A 23,690-nucleotide genomic window follows, 5' to 3' on the forward strand; every position below is an offset into this window, starting at 1 on the left:
TAATGGTGGGCATACCCACCAATCAATCTATTTTTTTCATGCAGCCCACAGGCTGCATGAAAAAAAAGATTACAATATATGCCTAACAAGGACCAGCAACGTATTGGTATGTTGCTGGACTTTGAGTGGTTATACCAGAATGATGCCCGCAGGCTTAGGTATCATCTTGGTATCATTCTTTTCAGCCAGCGGTCGGCTTTCATGTAAAAGCAATCCTAGCAGCTAATTAGCCTCTAGACTGCTTTTACAAGCAGTGGGAGGGAATGTTTCCCCTCCCACCGTCTTCCATGGTTTTCTCTGGCTCTCCTGTCCCAACAAGGAACCTGAGAATACAGCCGGTGATTCCTCCAGCTGACCATAGAGCTGATCAGAGATCAGAATGGCTACAATCATCTCTATGGCCTAAGAAACAGGAAGCTACAAGCATTTCATGACTTAGATTTCGCCGGATGTAAACAGCGCCATTGGGAAATTGGGAAAGCATTTTATCGCACCGATCTTGGTGTGGCCAGATCCTATTGCTCTCATAGGGGATATTTACATTCCCTGAGATAACAATAAAAATGATTAAAAAAAAATGAAAGGAACAGTTTAAAAATAAGATAAAAAAGCAAAAAAAATAATAAAGAAAAAAAAAAAAAAAAGCACCCCTGTCCCCCCCTGCTCTCGCGCAAAGGCGAACGCAAGCGTCGGTCTGGCGTCAAATGTAGAAGCAATTGCACCATGCATGTGAGGTATCACCGCGAAGGTCAGATCAAGGGAATTGATTTTAGCAGTAGACCTCTTCTGTAAATCTAAAGTGGTAACCTGTAAAGGTTTTTAAATGCTTTTAAAAATGTATGTAGTTTGTCGCCACTGCACGTTTGTGTGCAATTTTAACCACTAAGCCACCGCCCACCATCATATGACGGCGGGACGAGGCTTCTGTTGTTCTGGGAGGACGTCATATGACGTCCTCGCCCTCCCGAGCCACTAGGTGCGCGTGCCCGGCGGCCGCGATGTCCGCCGGGCACCCGCGATTGCCGGGTAACAGAGCAGGAGCGTGGATCTGTGCATGTAAACACAGATCCACGTCCTGTCACAGAAGAGAGGAGACCGATGGCGTGTCCCTTGTACATAGGGACAGCGATCGGTCACCTCCCCCAGTCAGTCCCCTCCCCCCACAGTTAGAATCACCTCCTTAGGTCATACATTAACCCCTCGAGCGCCCCCTAGTGTTAACCCCTTCCCTGCCAGTCACATTTACACAGTAATCAATGCAATTTTATAGCATTGATCGCTGTATAAATGTGAATGGTCTCAAAAATGTGTCAAAAGTGTCCGATGTGTCCGCCGCAATATCACAGTCACAATAAAAATTGCAGATCGCCGCCATTACTAGTAAAAAATAAATAAATAATAAAAATGCTATAAATCTATCCCCTATTTTGTAGACGCTATAACTTTTGCGCAAACCAATCAATATACGCTTATCGCAATTTTTTTTTACCAAAAATATGTAGAAGAATACATATCGGCCTAAACTGAGGAAAAAATGTGTTTAAAAAAAAAAAAAATTGGATATTTATTATAGCAAAAAGTAAAAAATATTGTGTTTTTTCAAAATTGTCCCTCTTCTTTTGTTTATAGCACAATAAATAAAAACCGCAGAGGTGATCAAATACCACCAAAAGAAAGCTCTATTTGTGGGGAAAAAAAGATTAAAATATAATTAGGGTGCAGTGTAACATGACTGCGCAATTGTCATTCAAAGTGCGACAGCGCTGAAAACTGAAAAATGGCTTGGGCAGGAAGGGGGTGTAAGTGCCCTGTATTGAGGTGGTTAAAGCATGTTGTGTTTGGTATCCATGTACTCAGCCTAAGATCATCTTTTTTATTTCATCAAACATTTGGGCAATATAGTGTGTTTTAGTGCATTAAAATTTAAAAAAGTGTGTTTTTTCCCAAAAAAATGCATTTGAAAAATCGCTGCACAAATACTGTGTGAAAAAAAAAATGAAACACCCACCATTTTAATCTGTAGGGCCTTTGCTTTAAAAATATATATAATGTTTGAGGGTTCAAAGTAATTTTCTTGACAAAAAAAAAAAAATTTTTATGTAAAGAAAAAAAGTGTCAGAAAGGGCTTTGTCTTCAAGTGGTTAGAAGAGTGGGTGATGTGTGACATAAGCTTCTAAATGTTGTGCATAAAATGCCAGGACAGTTCAAACCCCCCCCAAATGACCCCATTTTGGAAAATAGACACCCCAAGCTATTTGCTGAGAGGCATGTCGAGTCCATGGAATATTTTATATTGTGACACAAGTTGCGGGAAAAAGACACATTTTTTTTTTTTTTGCACAAAGTTGTCACTAAATGATATATTGCTCAAACATGCCATGGGAATATGTGAAATTACACCCCAAAATACATTCTGCTGCTTCTCCTGAGTACGGGGATACCACATGTGTGAGACTTTTTGGGAACCTAGCCGCGTACGGGACCCCGAAACCCAATCACCGCCTTCAGGATTTCTAAGGGCGTAAATTTTTGATCTCACTGCCTATCACATTTTCGGAGGCCATGGAATGCCCAGATGGCACAAACCCCCCCAAATGACCCCATTTTGGATAGTAGACACCCCAAGCTATTTGCTGAGAGGTATAGCGAGTATTTTGCAGACCTCCCTTTTTGTCACAAAGTTTTGAAAATTGAAAAAAGAAAAAAAAATACATTTTTCTTTTCTTTCTTCATTTTCAAAAACAAATGAGAGTGGCAATATATCATTTAGTGACAAGTTTGTGCAAAAAAAAAAAAAGTTTGCCATTTTCCCGCAACTTGTGGCAAAATATAAAATATTCCATGGACTCAACATGCCTCTCAGCAAATAGCTTGGGGTTTCTACTTTCCAAAATTAGGTAATTTGGGGGGGGGGGGGGGGGGGGTTATGCCATCTGGGCATTTTATGGCCTTCAAAACTGTGATAGGTAGTGAGGAGTGAAATCAAAAATGTACGCCCTTAGAAATCCTGAAGGCGGTGATTGGTTTTCGGGGCCCCGTACGCGGCTAGGCTCCCAAAAAGTCTCACACATGTGGTATCCCCATACTCAGGAGAAGCAGCTGAATGTATTTTGGGGTGTAATTCCACATATGCCCATGGCCTGTGTGAGCAATATATCATTTAGTGACAACTTTTTGTAAGTTTTTTTTTTCACTTGGACAAAAAAATAAAATATTCAATGGGCTCAACATGCCTCTCAGTAATTTCCTTGGGGTGTCTACTTTCCAAAATGGGGTCATTTGGGGGGGGTTTGTACTGCCCTGCCATTTTAGCACCTCAAGAAATGACATAGGCAATCATAAACTAAAAGCTGTGTAAATTCCAGAAAATGTATCCTAGTTTGTAGACGCTATAACTTTTGCGCAAACCAATAAATATACGCTTATTGACCTTTTTTTTACCAAAGACATGTGGCTGAATACATTTTGGTCTAAATGTATGACTAAAATTGAGTTTATTGGAATTTTTCTATAACAAAAAGTAGAAAATATAATTTTTTTTCCAAATTTTCGGTCTTTTTCTGTTTATAGCGCAAAAAAATAAAAACTGCAGAGGTGATCAAATACCATCAAAAGAAAGCTCTATTTGTGGGAAAAAAAGGACGCAAATTTTGTTTGGGTACAACATTGCATGACCGCGCAATTAGCAGTTAAAACGACGCAGTGCCAAATTGTAAAAAGTGCTCTGGTCAGGAAGGGGGTAAAACCTTCCAAGGGCTGAAGTGGTTAAAACATGTAATCACAGCTATAATCCATGTGTAAAGGATTAACTGTGGATTTAATTTTAAGTTTAAAAAATGTAAGTTTAATCAAATAAATGAAAAACATGTTTTTAAAGCACCCCACCCCAATGAACACAAAATGTGTGTCAGGTGCGCCTGCGTACAATAACAACAATTCAGTCACATGTAATAGAAATCTCCTAATTTTAGGTCTATCGATATACAGGGTATTTGTTATCTCAAAACTGAACAGCTGTAAAGGCTTTTAAAGCACCACCTTAGGACAATTGTATGATCCATAGTTTTTCTCAATTTCTTGTATAATTTTAAGGCTACTTTCACACTGGAGGCGCTTTACGGGCGCTAAAGAGCTAAAAATAGCGCCTGCAGAGCACCTGGAAAGCGGATTTCCTCTCACTCCAGTGTGAAAGCCCGAGGGCATTCACACTGGAGCGGTGCGCTGGCAGGACAGTATACCCCGCTCCTAAAGCGCCCCTACCCATTAAAATCAATGGGCAGCGCCGCTGCTATTAACCCTTTTTTGGCCGTTAGCGGGGGGGTTAAAAGCGCCCGGCTAGCGGCCTAAAAGCACTGCTAAAAATAGCAGCACTTTACCGCCGACTACCCCAACGCCCCAGTGTGAAAGTAGCCTAAGGCTTGACATATTTGGCTTTTATTTACTGTTTACAAACTCATGTTTTATGATATTACCAAAAATGTGGGTATTATATTGTATTTGTGTGCACTGAAATTCATTTATATTTTTAACTGAAGATATTGGTTGGAAAAACAATTGTGCTAAAATTGCATGACATAAAAACTCTACTCAAACCACCCCAAAACATTTGATTTTAATCTTCAGGCCTAAAATGTGAATTTTAACATTTGTGGGAAAAATTGGCTCTGGCAGTGAAAGAGCTAAAGCTGTATGTGGTGTTACAGAACAGTATGATTTTTTTTTTTTCAACATACACTGAAATCGCTTGTGGCTGTGAATTTTTTTTTTTTTTTTTTTTTTTTTTACAGTTAGCTTGGCATACATACAGCAGTAGCTTCAAAACCTTATTTATTTTACTTTGAAGATGTAGCACCCTGATGTTTAGGCAGGGTTACTCCTAAATGTATTTGCCGAGTGATAGTTGCCTTGGCCAATTGTTAGGATCAATTGATTTCACCCTAATTCTGGAATTGCTGCACTTCTCTCTTCTGTCACTAGGTGGCCGGGTGCTTGGTGGCATTAGATAAGACAAGGGCATTGCAAGGACAGATTAGGAATGAATGGGGTGTCTCAGCCAATGGGCAGGGATTTTCTTGGGTCCTTTGGCCTGCTGGGAGAGCCTATTTATTTGGGTTGAGTCAGGTGATCGGGGTTCTGTGCCACCTGGATGGCTGTCTGGGTGGACGTGTCTTTTACTGCCCCGGACTGCTAGGCCAGAGCCTGAGGCCTATCCTGGGGACCTCTGGCTGCTAGGTTGTCTGAGGGCCTATCCAGAAGCAAGAGAGCAGCGCAGAGTTGGGATTGCGGCTTGCAGTCAAGCCAGAAATGACGGTTCTGCCGGCCGGAGAACCTGTCATGGTCTGAGGTAGCGGGGAAGCTGTCGCCACTAAGGGACAAACCACCTTTTTACCAGGGACCACAGTGAGTAACTGAAGCAGGTACCGAAGTAGTATTCTCACCAACCGGGGATGGTGAAGAATTGGGAAACTTCAGCAGTGGATGGAAAAAGTAACATGTTCCCAAAGGTGAACTTATCCTTTAACCGCTTGCAGACCAGCCGCCATCATTATACTGCGGCAGGTTGGCACATTCCCGTGAGCCGTTGTAGATGTACCTCTTCCCTTTACGGAGGCTACACTGTGGGGGACCTGATGCGCGTGGCCGGCGGTCATTGCGGTGATTGCGGGCACGAGAGCCAGAACAGGGAAACACACAAATCCCTGTTCTGTGAGGAGAGGAGAGACAGATCGTGAGTTCCTACTAGCTAGGAACAACGATCTGTCATCTCCTATAGTCAGTCCCCTCCCCCCACAGTTAGAAACACACACAGGGAACACAGGTAACCCCTTGATCGCCCCCTAGTGTTAACCCCTTCCCTGGCAGTGACATTTACACAGTAATCAGTGCATATTTATAGCACTGATGGCTGTATAAATGACAATGGTCCCAAAAAATGTGTTAAAAGTGTCCGATCTGTCCGCCATAATGTCGCAGTCCCGATAAAAATCGCAGATTAGCGCCATTACTAGTAAAAAAAATAATAATAATAAAAATGCCATAAATCTTTCCCATAGTTTTTAGACGCTATAACTTTTGCACAAAACCAATCAATATACGCTTATTGCGATTTTTATTACCAAAAATATGTAGAAGAATACATATCGGCCTAAACTGAGGAGAAAATTTTGAATATTTATTATAACAAAAAGTACAAAATATTGTGTTTTTTTTTTCAAAATTGTCGATCTTTTTTTTGTTTATAGCACAAAAAATAAAAAACCACAGAGGTGATCAAATACCACCAAAACAAAGCTCTATTTGTGGGGAAAAAAAGGACGTCCATTTTGTTTGTATACAGTGTTGCACGACCACGCAATTGTCAGTTAAAGCGACGTAGTGCCGTAATGCAAAAAATGGCCTGGTCAGGAAGTGGGTAAATCTTCCGGGGCTGAAGTGGTTAAGCTGGTTTCATGACTGCAGCCTCAGGTTTCCTGCTTCAGGGTGGCTCTTTTCTCCCACCGCATCCTATGTACACTGTGTACATCAATAGAAACACCCCCCACCCCATAGACTAGAATGGCAAGGCACTGTCCACTGTTAATTCCTGTGAAGATTGGAAATTCAGGAAAGCAGCAGAGAGCAGGAGACAGAAGCAAGTTGTAAACTGTAAGCGCTGGGGTAAGAAGTGTCATGTCGCCTACACATGACCAGACTTTACGGCATACTTGGTTCGGCGGACCGGACTCCGTCAGATAATTAGATTGTGTGTGGGCTCCAGCAGACTTTTTTCCCCAAAAGTTCGACGGACCTGGAAATAAAACATGTTTCAAATCTTTCCGACGGACTCGAGTCCGGTCAAAAAGACCGCTCGTCTGTATGCTAGTCCGACGGACAAAAACCGACGCTAGGGCAGCTATTGGCTACTGGCTATGGACTTCCTTGTTTTAGTCCAGTCATACGTCATCATGTACGAATCCGACAGACTTTGGTTGATCGTGTGTAGGCAAGTCCGTTCATTCGTAAAGTCCGTCGTAAAGTTCGTAGAAAAGTCCGCCGGACAAAGTCTGCCGTAAAGTCCGCTCGTGTGTACGCGGCATAAGAAATAATTCACTGGGAAATTTTTATTTGATTGTGTGTAATGTGTTCAAGATAAACTATAAAACATTGCTTTAAAGTGGTTCTAAAGTCATTTTTTTTTTTACCTTAATGCATAAAGTAAAAAACACCCCATTATCTGTTCTACTCCCCCATCCCTGAACACTTACCTGACACCACTCACCGCTACAGCACTCTCCCAGCTGCAGCTCAGCTTTGCTCACTCCCTAGTCTCATATGAGACACTGAGGAAAGCGGGAGCCATGGGCTCCTGTTGCTGGCAGTCAAACTCCTGAGAAGAGGGTGAGTAGGGCTGTGTGTGTCTATGGACACACATAGCCTAGCTCAGGAGTGCAGGGGCACGGGTGCCCCACAGCAGTAGGCTTGCTAAGGAGGAAACCAGAGAAAGGAAGAGCAGACAGTGCTGACGGGGGACTACCAAAGAACAGGAGCTGGGCCGTTCTTTACAAGATCATTATATTAATGATATACCGTATATGTATATAATCATTTAATAAAAAAAAATACCTTTAGCATCACATTAAATTAAGTGTAAAAATTCCTTGTGCTGCTCGTTCCTAACAACTTATATGCATGCTGGTCCTTTATGTTAAGATGCGTGACAACTGGCTCTGCCAGCTTGCCAGGGGAGGGGCCAATTAACCACTTCACGCAAAATCACGTAGCTGTACATCATTCTGCTACAAGTGGTTGTACTGGGGTGATGCCTGCAGCTTCCTGCGGTACCATATTTTAGGCCCCTTTCACACTGGGGCACTTTGCAGGCGCTACAGCACTAAAAATATCTCCTGCAAAGCGCCCTGCAATAGCCGCTGCTGTGTCTCCAGTGTGAAAGCCCTGAGGGCTTTCACACTGGAGCGGTGCGCTTGCAAGGCGCAAAAAAAACTCCTGCAAGCAGCATCTTTGGAGCGGTGAAGGAGTGGTGTATTCACCGCTCCTTCACCGCTCCTGCCCATTGAAATCAATGGGGCAGTGCGGCTATACTGCCGGCAAAGCGCCGCTGCGGCGGCACTTTGCGAGCGGTTTTAACCCTTTTTCGGCCGCTAGCAGGGGTTAAAACCTCCCCACTAGTGGCCGAATAGCGCAGCGAAAGCGACGGTAAAGCACCACTAAAAATAGCGGCGTTTTACCGCCGACGCACCCACCGCCCCAGTGTGAAACCGGCCTAAGAGCTGTCAGTCGGCTTTCTTGTAATAACAACAGATGAGGGCTAAGCAGCCGCTCAGCTGTTATTACAAGCAGCGGGAGGTGGCGTTCCCCTCCCTACCGCCGCCTTCCACCGCTCCGCCCGGGTCTCCTATCCCCCTGGGAGACCCGAGCCACCTGCAGGCACGTCTTCCAGCTGGCTGTAGTCCCGAACAAAGCCGGATTCGGCTTTGATTGGGTCTCCTATGTGGAAACCAGGAAGCGACGTCACTTCCCGTTTACTTGGCAGCCAATGGCGTCATTTTTAAAAAGTGTCAGTATTTAAAAAAGCCAATCCTGGCGTTTGGAATACTTTGAAGTGCAGAGGAGATCCCCCCCCCCCCCATAAAGAGTACCTGTCACTGCCTATTATTGTCACAAGGATATTTATATTCCTTGTGACAGCAATAAAAGTGATCAGATTTTTTTTTCTTTTAAAAGGGATAGTTAAAATTAATAAAATAAGATTTTTTTTTTTTTTTTAAGCGCCCCATCCCTCTCTGCTTGTGCGCAAAAGAAAACGCATACTTAATTTACGCCTGCAAATGTAAACAGTGTTCAAATCACACATGTGAGGTATTGCCGCAATAATTCTAGCGCAAGACCTCCTCTGTAAACAGGTAACCGGTAAAACATATTTAATCATCGCCTATGGAGATTTTTTAGTACTGTAGTTTGTCGCCATTCCCTGAGTGTGTGCGCTATTTTAAAGTGAGACATGTTATGCCCTGTACACACAGCCGGACTTTGTTCGGACATTCCGACAACAAAATCCTAGGATTTTTCCCGACGGATGTTGGCTCAAACTTGTCTTGCATACACACGGTCACACAAAGTTGTTGGAAAATCCGATCATTCTGAACGCGGTGACGTAAAACACGTACGTCGGGACTATAAACGGGGCAGTGGCCAATAGCTTTCATCTCTTTATTTATTCTGAGCATGCGTGGCACTTTGTCCGTCGGATTTGTGTACACACGATCGGAATTTCCGACAACGGATTTTGTTGTCGGGAAATATTATATCCTGCTCTCAAACTTTGTGTGTCGGAAAATCCGATGGAAAATGTGTGATGGAGCCTACACACGGTCGGAATTTCCATCGAAAAATCCGACCGTGTGTACGGGGCATTAGATGATGTTATGCTGAGTAAATAGATACCCATCACATTATACAAAAAAAAAAAAAAAAAATTGGGCTAACTTTACTGTTTAGTTCTTTTTAATTCATTGAAGTGTATTTTTTCCCAAAAAATTGTGTTTGAAAGACTGCTGCGCAAATACAGTGCGACATTTAAAAAAAAAAAGAAAATATATATATATATATGTCAGAAATAGGCCTGGTCTTGAAGTGGTTAAAATGTTGCTATGGGATCCCATGATCTATAGTTTTGCCCTTGGAAAAGGAGATGTACTGTAAAACAGTCATTGTGTAGCATTGCAAGTAGGTAGTAATGCATAGCTCCCAACTGTCCCAGATTTCGAGGGACTGTCCTTGATTTGGTACAAAGTCCCTCTGTCCCTCATTCCTCCTCATTTGTCCCTCATTTTGGTCTGATCTATAGAAATGTATATAAAATGCACTTTTTATCTTTCAAAAAGTGTTTCCCAGCGCTAAACCTTTCATCCAAATTCTAAATTGCTGCATTTGTAAATTCCAAAAGCCAATATAAAGGAATAGTAGTGGTAAAAAAAGCACTTGTGGGTATAACTAATATGTTTTCTTCTTTAAGGGGGCGTGGCAGGGGGTGTGTCCTATGCCTCCATAGTTTTGCTAATAGGTGTCCCTCGTTCGCATCTCAAAAAGTGCAGAAAAATGGTAAAGTCTGAGTATTTGGTGAGTAAATATGACTCTTCCATATAGGTTTTTATACAATAACATTAATAAGATCATTTATATCAAGCTGATCTCTTCTAGGATGTCCAAGAAATCACTGGAGAAAATTTTTTTTAAAGTAGTAATATTAAGTCTCACCTTATCTGCTAATTTTAGGGATCACAGGATCTCCCGGGTGTGTTCATCAGATGACAACCCGTACAGTGCAGTCTGGAGGATCTGTTACCATTCCATGTTCATACTCCATCTCTGGGAAACGAGATGAAGATGTACGGGTCATATGGCGGGAGACAGATCAAGAATATTGTTCATCTGCAGCTGATGAGGACACAATCATTTCACATTCTGGAAATGTTACAGAGAAATATAAGGGAAGACTCTACAGAGAGAAGGATCCTAACAGGAATCGGACTGAATATATCAAAATTACAGGACTGAAACCAACAGATGGGCCTCGATTTTGCTGCCAACTATACGATATTCAATATGGAAATGTATTCAAGAATAGTAGACTCGGCACTGTTCTGCAGGTTCCAGGTAAATTATCTAACTATTATCTATCTATCTGTAGCACCCCCGGGAGCATGATGATACCCCCAGACAGGGGAGGGCTGGCAGCCTTAGGCCTGGGGGGCAAGTCCAGTCAAGTGGCCCATAGAACCGGTGGTGGCAAAGTGATGGATCGGGAAAACGGTCTCTAAGGTTTTTCATGATCACAAAGGTGGGGGGGGGGGGCAGGGAGAGCAATGTGGCCCTCCAGGGCCTGTGGGGGACTTGTACTACCATGGCCTTCAGGAACTAAATTGCAAGTAAGTCCCTGTATGAATCCCTCAGAGCTGAGGACCTGACCCCCCCCCTCCGCAACTAGTGAAGAACTACAAGTCCCAGCATTAACCCCTGAGATCTAAGGATGTGTCCCCTTAGATCCTACGGGTTCATGCTGTGCCCTGTAGTCCTTCACTAATTGGGGGGGGGGACACATCCTCAGCTCTGAGGGGTTTAAGCTGGGACAGTGGGACCTGTAGTCCTTCACTAGTTGGGGGGGGGCAGGGGTGTGTGACACATTTTGAGCTCTGAGGGGTTCATGCTGGGACCTTTAGTTCTTCACTTTTGGGGTGTCACATCCCCAAAAGTAAAGGACTACAAGTCCCAGCATGAACCCTGGCTGAGATTTAAGGATGTGATCTCCTCCTCTGCTGCCGGCTCATGCTCCCATGACACACATATGTTCTAATTCATTCACTGCTCCCAACCTCACCTCAGGCAGCTTGACCATAGGCTCTAATAGGCTTCAAAATAGGGTGGACTCAGAGCGCAGAGCATTGTGCTCAGAGCCCACCCGGGTGTGTTAGAAAAGCAAATGAATATTTGCTTTTCTAACACTGAACCGTCTCTCTGCCAATCAGGAAGAGCGGGTCTGATACCCGTCACCTGATTGGCTGAAAGGAAAGGCGCTCCAATTGGATGTCTAGCAGGAGGAAAAGCATGGAGGAAGCATAGAGAACACAGGAGCTGCTGCCTGTCCAACAGCTCCCTGCCGTCACTCGCTGCCTGACCCGCCACCAAGATGGGGTAAGTGCCGGTCAGACAGCGGGCGAGGTGGGGTGCTGGTTAAATGCCGACAGGGGGGTAACATTGGCTGCAATTGATGGGCACAGTGGCTGCATTTGATGGGCACAGTGAGGCTACAATTAATGGGCACAGTGACTGCAATTGATGGGCACAGTGGCTGCATTTGATGGGGCACAGTGAGGCTGCATTTGATGGGGCACAGTGAGGCTGCATTTGATGGGGCACAGTGAGGCTGCATTTGATGGGGCACAGTGAGGCTGCATTTGATGGGGCACAGTGAGGCTGCATTTGATGGGGCACAGTGAGGCTGCATTTGATGGAGCACAGTGAGGCTGCATTTGATGGGGCACAGTGAGGCTGCATTTGATGGGGCACAGTGAGGCTGCATTTGATGGGGCACAGTGACTGCAATTGATGGGCACAGTAAGGCTGCATTTAATGCCAGAGTGAGGCTGCAATTGATGGGGTTTTTTTCAGTTTGCACCCCGCCCCCAAAAAACATTTTGAGCACCAGTCACCACTGACAGAGAGAGACATCGCTCCAGATTGTCCACACACAGAGAGACCACTACTCAAGAAAATTGCTTGATTCCTTTATCAACATAGTAAAGCCTTGTACACACCACTATTTTTTTTTTTTTTTTGCTCAATCCAGCGAGTTGAACAAAAAAACTGACAGCTCTGGTTGGAGCCGCTGAGCATGAGCAAAAGTGACCTGAGCATTGATCATTTTTCAGAGTGGCAGTGCCTGCTGCAAGTGTGTACAAGCCTTTGAGCACACACTGGTGTGCTGCGGTTTGGCCGCAGTGCTTATGTACACAGTTTTCCTTAGCCGCAGTCCCATAGGCTTCTTTTAGGTTGTGCGTTTTTGCTGCAGTTTTTTTTTTATAGCGCACCAAAGATGCAGCATGCAGCCATTTTTGTGCACTTTCAGAAAATGCAGCAAAAATGTGCAAACTAATAGAAGTCTATGGGACATGCAGGAAGACAGTGAGATCACCAACACTGCAGCAGACCAGTGTGAGCTCACTGCATAGTACATAGGAGCTGGTACTGCACAGGCTGCTGAAAGAAACTTCCTTATCTGCAGAGAGAGGGGGGAGAGGAATTTGGGAGAGAGGGGGGAGAGAAAGGAGAGAGGCCGGTCACAGATCACTCACTTGAAAGTCAGCAGGCAGAAGCCTCAGGCTCAGTTATCAGGGTCCCATACAGATACAGATCACCGACGGATCTCAGTTTGAATGTTCCCGCCCACATGTTCTATTCACAGAAGCAGCACACAGGCTGCCCTGAGTGTGGGCGGGCATAGTGAGAGAGGGGGCTGGAGGAGGCAGAGTGGATCCACCCACTTCTATTCGGCTGTGCTCAGTCTGAATGGAATGGACACAGACTGTCAGCTCAGAAGCCGGGAACAGCACTGTGACAGGACAGATGTCCGCTCACAGCACAAACGTTCCTGCAGCTTCTGGGCTGTTATCCAGCCCTGCCAGCCTCCCTCTGGAGTCACCCGAGCAGTAACACTGGGCCAACTTCACATGCTCAGTTCCCAGCTGGCAGCACATCGGTCTTTTTACTGGGAATTAGAGCGGCCTGGGGGGAAATTGCATCCCTGCCCCCCGGCCCAGCCCGCCCCTGCCCCCAGAGACAGGGTGTACTGAGATTTCACCTCAGGGATAGCTCTCTTAGACATAGTGGGACACGTGAACTGATAGGCACCAGTCACTTAAAGCATACCTCCTAACATTTAGAGATGGGAATGAGGGACACCTACTAGCAAAAGTATGTGGGCATAGGACACGCCCCCTGCCACACCCCCTTAAAGGAGAATTAACCAAAAAAAGGTTAATTAAATCCACAAGGCCTTTTTTTACCAGTACTATTCCTTTATATTGGCTTTTAAAAGTTACAAATGCAGCAATTTAGAAATTGGATGAAAGGTTTAGCACTGGAAAACACTTTTTGAAAGATAAAAAGTGCATTATAAATACAACTATATAGATCAGACCAAAATGAGGGACAAAGGGACACTGGGGGGAAAGGGACAGGGGGACACTGCATTAAATCAGGGACAGTCCCTTGAAATCATCGACAGTTGGGAGCTATGGTTAAAGTGTTTGTTAACCCCAAAAAAAAAAAAAAATTGGATCCTGCTCCTTTAAAGCATGTTATAAGACACAGTGCTTGTCCTGTGTCATTTTCCCCCCTGTAACACCTAAAAAACCTGGCTGATCCTGCCAGTTTCTCGCCACCCCTCTGTAAACTGACCACGGTGTATGATGGCTGCTGAGACCAGACACCGTGGTCAGTTTACATGCCTCTGTCATCAGCAGCCTGCTATCTGCTCTCCTCTCTGCTCCTCCTCCCCCTCCCCTCTCTGTCTGTGTGTGAGCCGCCCCTCCCCGCTCCTGCTACTCTTATAATACTAACCTGTATATACCATCAGCACTGGCTCCTATTGCAGTGTCCCTCTCTGTGAATGATTTATAAATATAAATGCTGTAAATACCTAATTTAAGAGCCAAGATTGCGATCACATGACCAGCCAGCTCTCTCCTCCTCTCCTCCAGACTGACATCAGCAGAGAAATCTCAGCCCCACCCACTGCATCTTTCAGAGGAGAAAATGAGAAATCTGGCTGTTCATATGTCTGCAATCTCAGCAGTGAAATTAGGTATTTGCAGCATTTATTTTTATAAATCACACACAGAGGGGGATACTACAATAGGAGGCAGTGCTGATGGTGTATACAGGTTAGAGTGGCTTTACAACCATTTTAAGCTATTACAACAAAAAAAGAGTTTATTGCTCACACCAAAAAAAATCCATGGAGAGAGGTGTAAGTATGGGCTTGCGATTTGCTTGATGTTGACTCCAAGAGCACAAGTCCCTTCCCCGCTCCTCTCCTTGCTAGAACAGTGACCATCCTGCTGAGGCTGTACCCTCTGCCATCTTGTGCCAACTCTTTGGCCAGAGGCCTACTCTGGACATTCCTGCCCGTTGATCTTTATATCCCCAAAGGATTGCCCAAACAGAAATAGGGTTGCTGCATTTTACTGGTGGCACAGTCACATTACATTGACATACCATCTGGGGTCACTTGACATTACATTGTCAATCACATTTATTGGACTGTCTGCAGTAGTCAAAGGTGAAAGCACATGCAGCAAGTAAGCCATCTTTCCCTTGACAGTTTCTTCCTTCACCTGGGGTCTTTATTACTTACTGGAATGGGATCTCTGCAATTGTCTCCTCCATAGGTATACCTATCATGACACCCTGCAGAGGGATAGCTTCACTCAGGGAACTCATGACCTGTCCTAAAAGACCTTTTGGATCGCACCTTACCCCCCACTTACATAAGGGTCAGGAAGTCCACAGCCAACTCTTCTGAGTGCAGGTATACCTCTCACCTGTCCAGGTCCTCCACTTGCTGGCTACATCTGCATAGGTGTGGGGCATTTGGCTCTCATGCCCCAACTGCACTAGGGCTCCTTCCAACCTGACTTATATGGGGGTACTGACTTACCCAAAACATCACTTCAGGAGGGCTCTAACTAAAAGAAGCCTAGCACTGATGACACTATTTTCTGTAACTAGATACTATTCTAGAACCGAGCCACCTAGTGGCAGACTAGCTAACTGTGCCCTGAAGATGCTATTTACAGTAAAACACGTTGAATGGGGCCAAACACATGACGTCATCACGCACGCTGGTGGGAATCTGGTGGTGTTTATTTTTTGTTACACGTCTGTGATTATCTTCTTATTCTAAGTACATTACCTTATTAAAAGTCAGTGGTTTTAAAAATACTGCACTATAATGGACCCTTCTTGCTTTTAACTCCTCTGTGCTGAGCACATTTACACAGGATCGTGCCTATATATATATATTTTGTTTTGATTTCATGTTGAGGATGAATTATCATATCATATCACGTACACTTTTAGGGCTTGAGTGTCTTTTGCACTATTAAGTATTATATAACGGCACAACTACACTTTTTATTTTTATGTTTATTTTTATGTGGGTTGTATGCACTGAGCTTACACTATTAGTACCTTCTTATGGCATGGAATTACTATACGATATAACTTTATTGTATGCACATTGACATTTTTAAATTTTAAAGGGACAGCGCACCCACATTTTCTTAACGTGGTTAAGAACACCCATTACTGGCATGCAGACACAATAGCACACAAAAAGAGTCATCAATACAGAAAAAGAACCTTTAAGCTTAAAGGCAGAAATCTGTAACTTCTTAGTAGCAGCTGTCTCCATTTTTCCAGTAGCAGCTGAAGTAGTCTGGGTGGTTCCATCTTGACACTTTCCCAGGCTGTCCACAATTTCCTCACCCAGGAACTCATGGGGCAGAGTGACCTCTGGTACTTCATCTCAGGCCTTATCAGTTTCCTTTCTGTCCCCAGTCAGGCTCTCAGATCACAGAGCCCATGTATAGGCCTCAGGCTTCAGGCCTAATCACTCAATTGCTCCACATACTCTGACCCAAGGCCAGATCCTGGGTGGAATAGAGAAATCACTTGGCCTTCCCTAAAAATTTATACTCGTTCCAAGCATGCATCAGAGGCCAGGAAACTGCTATTGGTTAGCTAGGGGAAGCATGATTATTCATAAATCAGTTCTGCTGTAGCCTCTTATACTAATACTAGAAGTAGCAGTGACACCTACTGGCAGAAGGGAGAAACCACAGCTCCACTAAATTTAGGGGAAAACCAAATGAACAAGTAAACTATAAACCAGTTGTGTTGTTTACCAGCAGCAACTAAATTTGACTAGTAGCCCATGTGTAGGACAGGGTGGCTACATCTATCTATCTATCTATCTATCTATCTATCTATCTATCTATCTATCTATCTATCTATCTATCTATTTATCTCTCCTGTACTCAACCTGTAGAGGAACACCAAGGCCCCAGGCTGCACCAAATCTCAGGTAGGCTGCTTGCAATAGAAATGCATCATAACCCGATGTTTTAAAGTCATCCTGTCAGCACAGCTCCTGGTTTCTTTCATGGGAATGGATAAGGGGAACGTGGAGCTGGCTTCTCTCTCTCCACAGGTATCAATCCCAGGACTCAGAGTCCACAATCGTTCAAGAATCCCAGGGTAGACTCGGCTCTCTATAAAAATATAATCTTCTCTGTTCATACTAACGCTGTACCCTGGCCTAGGCCAACAAGGCCCAGGCCTAGGGCAGCACTTTGCAGGGGGGTCGGACACGGAAAGACTCCCCACCGGCTTGCCCTACACTGTTAGTGTAGCGCCAGTCTTATGGGGCGGACTGGGCTGGGAGGCAAATTAGTCTAGCGCCCCCATAAAGCGGCCGCATTGCTTCCGGTATTGCAATAAGACACACCTGCCGCTCCAGGTGAGACCAGGAAGCCCAATGATCCAGTAGGTGCTCGCCTCCGCATACAATGAAATTAGAAGAAATGGCCACACACCACTGTAGATCAAAATACTTTTTATTTGGACATCCCAAAAACTACAAGAATTACTGCTTTCAGTATGCAGGCGGCCGGCATTCCGCAACTGTGGGGGGGTCGCCAATTCTAATTTTGACTGTCCCATCATCCAGGACCACAAACCTTCCTCACTGTGCTATATGATTTCTGCTGCACCAATGGCATGGTTATATCTTCTTATGCCGTGTACACACGAGCGGAATGTCCATCAGAAAAAGTCCGATTGGAGCTTCTCATCGTATATTCTGACCATGTGTATGCCCCATCGGACTTTTTCCGTCGAAAATTCAGACAGACTTAGATAGAAAACATGCTCTAAATTTTTTTGTGGGAACCAATTCCTATTGGGAAACCCGCTCGTCTGTTTGCTGTTCCGACGCACCAAAAACGACGCATGCTCTGAAGAAAGTACGAGACGGAAGCTATTGGCTACTGGCTATTGAACTTCCTTTTTCTAGTCCTGTCGTACGTGTTGTACGTCACCTCGTTCTGGACGGTCGGACTTTGGTGTGACCGTGTGTAGGCAAGACAGCTTGAGCGGAACTCCGTCGGAACTCTGTCGGAAAAACCTTCAGAGTTTATTCCGACAGCAAAACCGGTTGTGCGTACAGGGCATTAGTCTTCGCCATAAAATTATCAGACATTTTTGCTTAAAGTAGAACTATAGGCACAATTTTTTTTTTCATTTCGGATAGAATAAGGGAGGGTTATAGCCCCTGGCAGTATATTTTTTACCATCCCTGTCCCATTGCAGAGATTTCACTTCACTTCCTGCCCCATAGCCAAACAGGAAGTGATAAGAAATCTATGCAAATTAAGTGAATCCACAGCCCCCCCCCCCCCCCCCCCAGGCCCTCAGAACTAGTGTCCCCACTGGAAAATTTCAGGGCGGGTCTTAAACAGCAAGGGGTGTGGCCTTGACAGGAAGGGGTGGGTCATATTTAAATTAGAGAGTGCACTAGTTTAGTTAGGCCTAGGGCAGCACAAAACCCAAATACACTACTGGTTCAGACCGCTATACATACATATAGAACATACATACCCCTCTAATCAATTTTCTTTGTTTAGGTACAGAATATATCACTCAGCTGGATGAAGTGATGGCAGTTTCAGGTGGAGAGGTCATCATCCCGTGTTATTACTCCAAGGACATCTCAGATATTACAAAGGTCACCTGGTATTATGCAGACAGAGAAACAAATGACTGTACTCATATATCCCTACAAGAATGGAGAAAATCAGATCAATATGTTAACAGTCGGTACTCTTTGGTCAATTTCACTCAAGACATCTCACTGCGCATTCATAATCTTCATGTAAATGATCAGAGAAGTTATTGCTGTGTCATCTCTACCTCTACCGCAAGAGCAACACTGAAAAGTGAACAATTTACAAGGCTGGTTGTTGCAGGTACAAATACAGCACAATATTCTTTTCTTCTTAATCTTTGTTTAACCACTTCAGCCCTGGAAGGTGTTACCCCCTTAATGACCAGGCCATTTTTGCAATACAGCACTGCGTCTCTTTAACTGACAATTGCGCGGTCGTGCGACGTTGTACCCAAATAAAATCAATGTCATTTTTTTTTCCCACAAATAGATCTTTCCTTTGATGGTATTTGATCACCGCTATGGCTTTTATTTTTTGCACTATAAACAAAAAAGTCCGACTATTTTGAAGAAAAAAAACAATATTTTTTTACATTCTGCTATAAAACATATCCAATAAAAAAATGTAAAAAAATCGAATTTCTTCATAAATTTAGGCCAATATGTATTCTGCTACATGTGTTTGGTAAAAAAAATTCCAACAAGCGTATATTGATTGGTTTGCGCAAAGGTTATCGCGTCTACAAACTATGTTCATGGAATTTTTATTTATTTTATTTTTTACTAATAATGGTGGTGATCAGCGATTTTTAGCAGGATTGCGATATTGCCGCGGGCTAATCGGACACTAAACGACACTATTGACACTTTTTGGGGACCAGTGACACCAATACAGTGATCAGTGCTTAAAAAAAATGCACTGTCACTGTACTAATGACACTGGCAGAAAAGGGGTTAACATCAGGGGCGATCAAAAGGTTAAATGTGTTCCCTGGGAGTGCTTGCTAACTGTGTGGGGGAGGTGCTTTAACTGGGGGAAGACAGAGATCCATGTTCCTGCTTATCAGAAACACAGGATCTCCATCTTTCCCTCTCAAAGAATGGAGATCTGCCTTGTTTACATAGACAGACTGCCGTTCTGTCTGTCTCGGGAACGATCGTCAGGTCCTGGCAGAGATCGGGTCCGCCAGATCCGCTGATTGGCTCCCACTGTGTCCAATCACAGCGTGGGTCGCCAGTGGCGGGTATGCGCACCCCTGACCCGAAGAAAGAGATCACGTACAGGTACGTAATTTCGCGCTGAAGGGCCATAGCATATATGGGTGGGGTGGTCAGAAAGCAATGAAAGTGTATGTCCAGCCAAAACTTTTATTTTATTTTATTTCGTTTGGAATGAGGTGGGGAAGAAATAGAACCCTTGTCAGGTTTTGATTTTCAGTTAGCAAGTTTTCCTCTCATTGCTCTCTTGCTGAGGACATTTTGGCAAGTAAGAAGTGAGGGGGGATTCTGCAACATGAACATAAACAGAATTAAAAATGCCTTTCTTTCAATCAAATACTTTTTATTGAGTTTAACGTTAAAAAATAGAACCCCTGTCACATATGTGTTTCTTAGATTATTAGGTTGATGGTGCTGGAACCTTAAGATAATGGCGAGTGACACTGTGTTACTTAAAATGTACACTATATTACCAGCAGGGCCGGTGCTACCACTAGGCAAACTACGCAGCCGCCTAGGAAGCCCAGCCACTGGTGTTCCTTCTCTCTGCAGCAAGCAACTAAGTCTCAGCATCAGCAGGCAGCCGCCACTCAATTTGCACATAGTGTCAGAGGCGCAGCAGTGGCGGAGGACTGTGTCTGTTTTTCCCGACTCCCAAATGAATGGAAGCAAGCAAACATTAATTGATGAGCGCTGGTGAGGCTGCATTAATGGGCGCTGGTAGGCTGCATTGATGGGCGCTGGTGAGGCTGCATTAATGGGCGCTGGTGAGGCTGCATTAATGGGCGCTGGTGAGGCTGCATTAATGGGCGCTGGTGAGGCTGCATTAATGGGCGCTGGGGAGGCTGCATTGATGGGCGTTTCATTAAAAAGGTGGGGTATACATGGGGCAGGGCAAATGTATGGGGTGGGGGTATGAGCCATTGCTTCAGTTTGCCCCAGTGGGCATGTGCCGATGACACCGGCACATGCAGGGGACAGGGGATATCTCCTAAACCGTGCAGGTTAAGGAGATATCCTGGGTAGCTACAGGTAAGCCTTATTATAGGCTTACCCAGGCTTACCTATAGCATAAAGTGGTCTGTAAGGGTTTACAACCACTTTAAGGACTGAGCCTCTTTCTGAGATTTGGTGTTTACAAGTTAAAAACATTTTTTTTGTGCTAGAAAATTACTTAGAACCCCTAAACATTATATATTTTTTTTCTAACACCCTAGAGAATAAAATGGCAGTCGTTGCAATACTGTTACACCGTATTTGCACAGCGGTCTTACAAGCGCACCTTTTTTTTTGGAAAAAATATGCTTTTTTTAAATAAAAAATAAGACAACAGTACAGTTAGCCCAATTAATTTTTTTATTGTGAAAGATAATGTTACGCCGAGTAAATTAATACCCAACATGTCACGCTTCAAAATTGCGCCCGCTCTTGGAATGGTGATAAACGTTAACCCATAAAAATCCAAATAGGCAACATTTAAAAAATTCTACAGGTTACAATTTTGAGTTACAGAGGAGGTCTGGGGCTAGAATTATTGCTCTCGCTCTACAGGTCGCGGTGATACCTCACATGTGTGGTTTGAACACCGTTTTCATATGCGGGCGCTGCTCACGTATGCGTTTGCTTCTGCATGCGAGCTTGGTGGGCCAGGGCGCGTTTAAAAATTTTGTGGGTTTTTTTTATTTATTTTACTTTTTATTTTTACACAGTTCTTTTAAAAAAATTATTATTCCTATTACAAGGAATGTAAACATCCCTAATAGAAAAAAAAGCATGATAGGACCTCTTAAATGTGAGATCTGGGGTCAAAAAGACCTCAGATCTCATATTTACACTAAAATGTTATTTGAAAAAAAAAAAAAAAAAAAAGTATTTTTAAGAGCTATGGGCGGAAGTGATGTTTTGACGGATGGGGGCCATCTTCCCCTCACTCAGCTCCATACCAAGCCAGGAAGAGGACCTGATCGGGGGCACCGGAGCGGGGGGGGCCTCTCCCCTCGCCGATAAAAGTGATCTTGCGGCAAAACCACCACAGAGACCACTTTTATCTGAAAGTGGACCACTGGCTGAAGAAGAGGATACTGGGGTTATGGTAGCTAGCTGCTGCCATAACAACGATAACCCTCTTCAAAGTACCGACGTATAACGACGGAGGGCGGTCCAGAAGTGGTTAACTTTGTAACTTTGTAATGACACCAGCAGTTCGCATTGTGAACTGCCTGAGGGAGAGATGCGATGCGGGAACCGACGCTGTAATCCATAGTTGCCAACTGTCCCGGATTTCCCGGGACATTCCCGGGACTTGGACTCCATTCCCGAATTCGTGGTGTCCCGGGAAATGTCCCGAGAAATCCGGTTCTCGGTTTTCGAAGCCGCCGCTAGAGGTCCGCGGCCGGCGGAGACAATCCGCCATTTTATTTAAGTTCAGGAAGACGGCTGGGGGGGGCTAGACGGAGCTCCTGTGTCGCCGCCCACCCTCCGCCCCGCTCCGCCTCACCCCACCTCGCCCCACCTACCCCCCCGCCCCGCTGCCAGTCTGATATGGAAAGGGGCGGAGGTTCTAGCCATGCTTAGGACACCTCTGAGGTAGGGGGGGGGGGGCGCACCGCTGTGGGACTCCTGATGTGAGGGGGGGCTCCACTGGGGACACACACCTGATGCAAGGGGGGCTCCACTGGGGACACCTGATGTGAGGGGGGTCCACTGGGGACACCTGATGTGAGGGGGAGCTCCGCTGGGGACTCCTGGTGTGAGGGGGGGCTCCGGCGGGGACTCCTGGTGTGAGGGGGGGCTCCGCCGAGGACTCCTGGTGTGAGGGGGGACTCCGCCGGGGACTCCTGATGTGAGGGAGGGCTCCGCCGGGGACCCCTGGTGTGAGGGGGGGCTCCGCCGGGGACATCTCATGTAAGGGGGGGCTCCGCTGGGGGCACCTGATGCAAGGACGGACTCTGCTGGGACATCTGATGCAAGGACGGACGGCTGGTGGCAGGCGACGTGACACGCTCAGGGATCCCACTGATTCTGCATTATGGTGAGTTGAATGATTTCATTTTATATTACAATGTAATAATAGAAATAATGCACTTCAATCATCCTGACACCAAAACAACCATGGTGCCGGGATGATTGAAGTGCTAACACCAGGTGTTTGGAGTATCTTTATCTGCTGATTGTTAAACTTTCTAGAATACACATATTTTTATTGTGTAGGATCTGGGGCTGCTGTCCCGTCATTTCCCTCTGTAATAAAGTAAATGTGTCTGCGCTAGAAAAGTTATGATAAATCACAGGGGGATCCCCCTGATGAAGGCATGTGATCCCTGTGCCGAAGACGCGTAGGGGAGGGGCCAGGACGGTGCTGTCAGCACGGAGGAATGAACGAGAGCAGTATACCACACCGCATGCCACACCAGCGCCGTGTTTTCTCATTTGTGAAGCCTTGATTAGGATGGTGCACTCATGCACCCACAGAATGTGAGTACCCCTAGTAGGGGAGTGTTTTTATTTGGAATAAATATTTGCTTGCAATGTTACACTATGGAGCTTCTTTTTTTCTCATATATGTAATGGAATGCTGATAATTGAGCAAGTTGGAGGACATCATCACCATATCTATTAGAGCCCAGGAGTAGCTCCCAAGCGTGATTTGACATAGTTTAGGTACTGTGTCACACGCTCTGAGGTGAGCGTATATGCCTGTGGGGGTCACCGGGAGAGCACTGGAGCATGTTTTCTATGCACATTTTTTTGGATGAGCACGATGGATACTACAGGATATGAACACTATACTTGAACACTCTGGGAGTTTATTTATGAACTTTTATTATCACATATTCAAAGAGTGAGCACTCTTTTCAACCAGAGTTTGCACTTGGACTTTTAGTAATTTTATGCAAATTGCACTTTGCTGATTATATCATCAGTTTATCACAGATTGCAATTTATTGTTTAAGTACATGGTGATAGATTGTTTTTTATTTAATGCACAGATATATATATATATTTTTTATACACTGATTTTTATATTTATCATAACTTTTCTAGCGCAGACACATTTACTTTATTACATTGTTATTTGCATGGATATGGAACATGATTAGTGATTGCAGCTGTTAGCACTGAGGGTTTTATTTTAGAGGCATTAACCCATCTGTGGCTCGCAAGATCTTCTTGTATCATTTGCACCGTC

General features: G+C 44.7%; 1 protein-coding gene across 2 annotated transcripts in view; it reads left to right on the forward strand.

Annotated features, from left to right (window-relative positions):
- Nucleotides 1–23,690, forward strand: part of LOC141133510 (uncharacterized) — an 84,967-nt gene that overhangs the window by 19,182 nt on the left and 42,095 nt on the right. The window contains exons 2-3 of one of the 2 annotated variants that reach the window (XM_073622932.1): nt 10,273–10,653; nt 18,243–18,584. In XM_073622932.1, the coding sequence (XP_073479033.1) occupies nt 10,273–10,653; nt 18,243–18,584 (723 nt within the window). The remainder of the gene's footprint in view (nt 1–10,272; nt 10,654–18,242; nt 18,585–23,690) is intronic. The other variant, XM_073622933.1, reaches the window with a different exon arrangement.

Source organism: Aquarana catesbeiana, linkage group LG03, assembly GCF_042186555.1.
Source record: "Aquarana catesbeiana isolate 2022-GZ linkage group LG03, ASM4218655v1, whole genome shotgun sequence".
In the NCBI taxonomy this organism is placed as follows: Eukaryota; Metazoa; Chordata; class Amphibia; order Anura; family Ranidae; genus Aquarana; species Aquarana catesbeiana.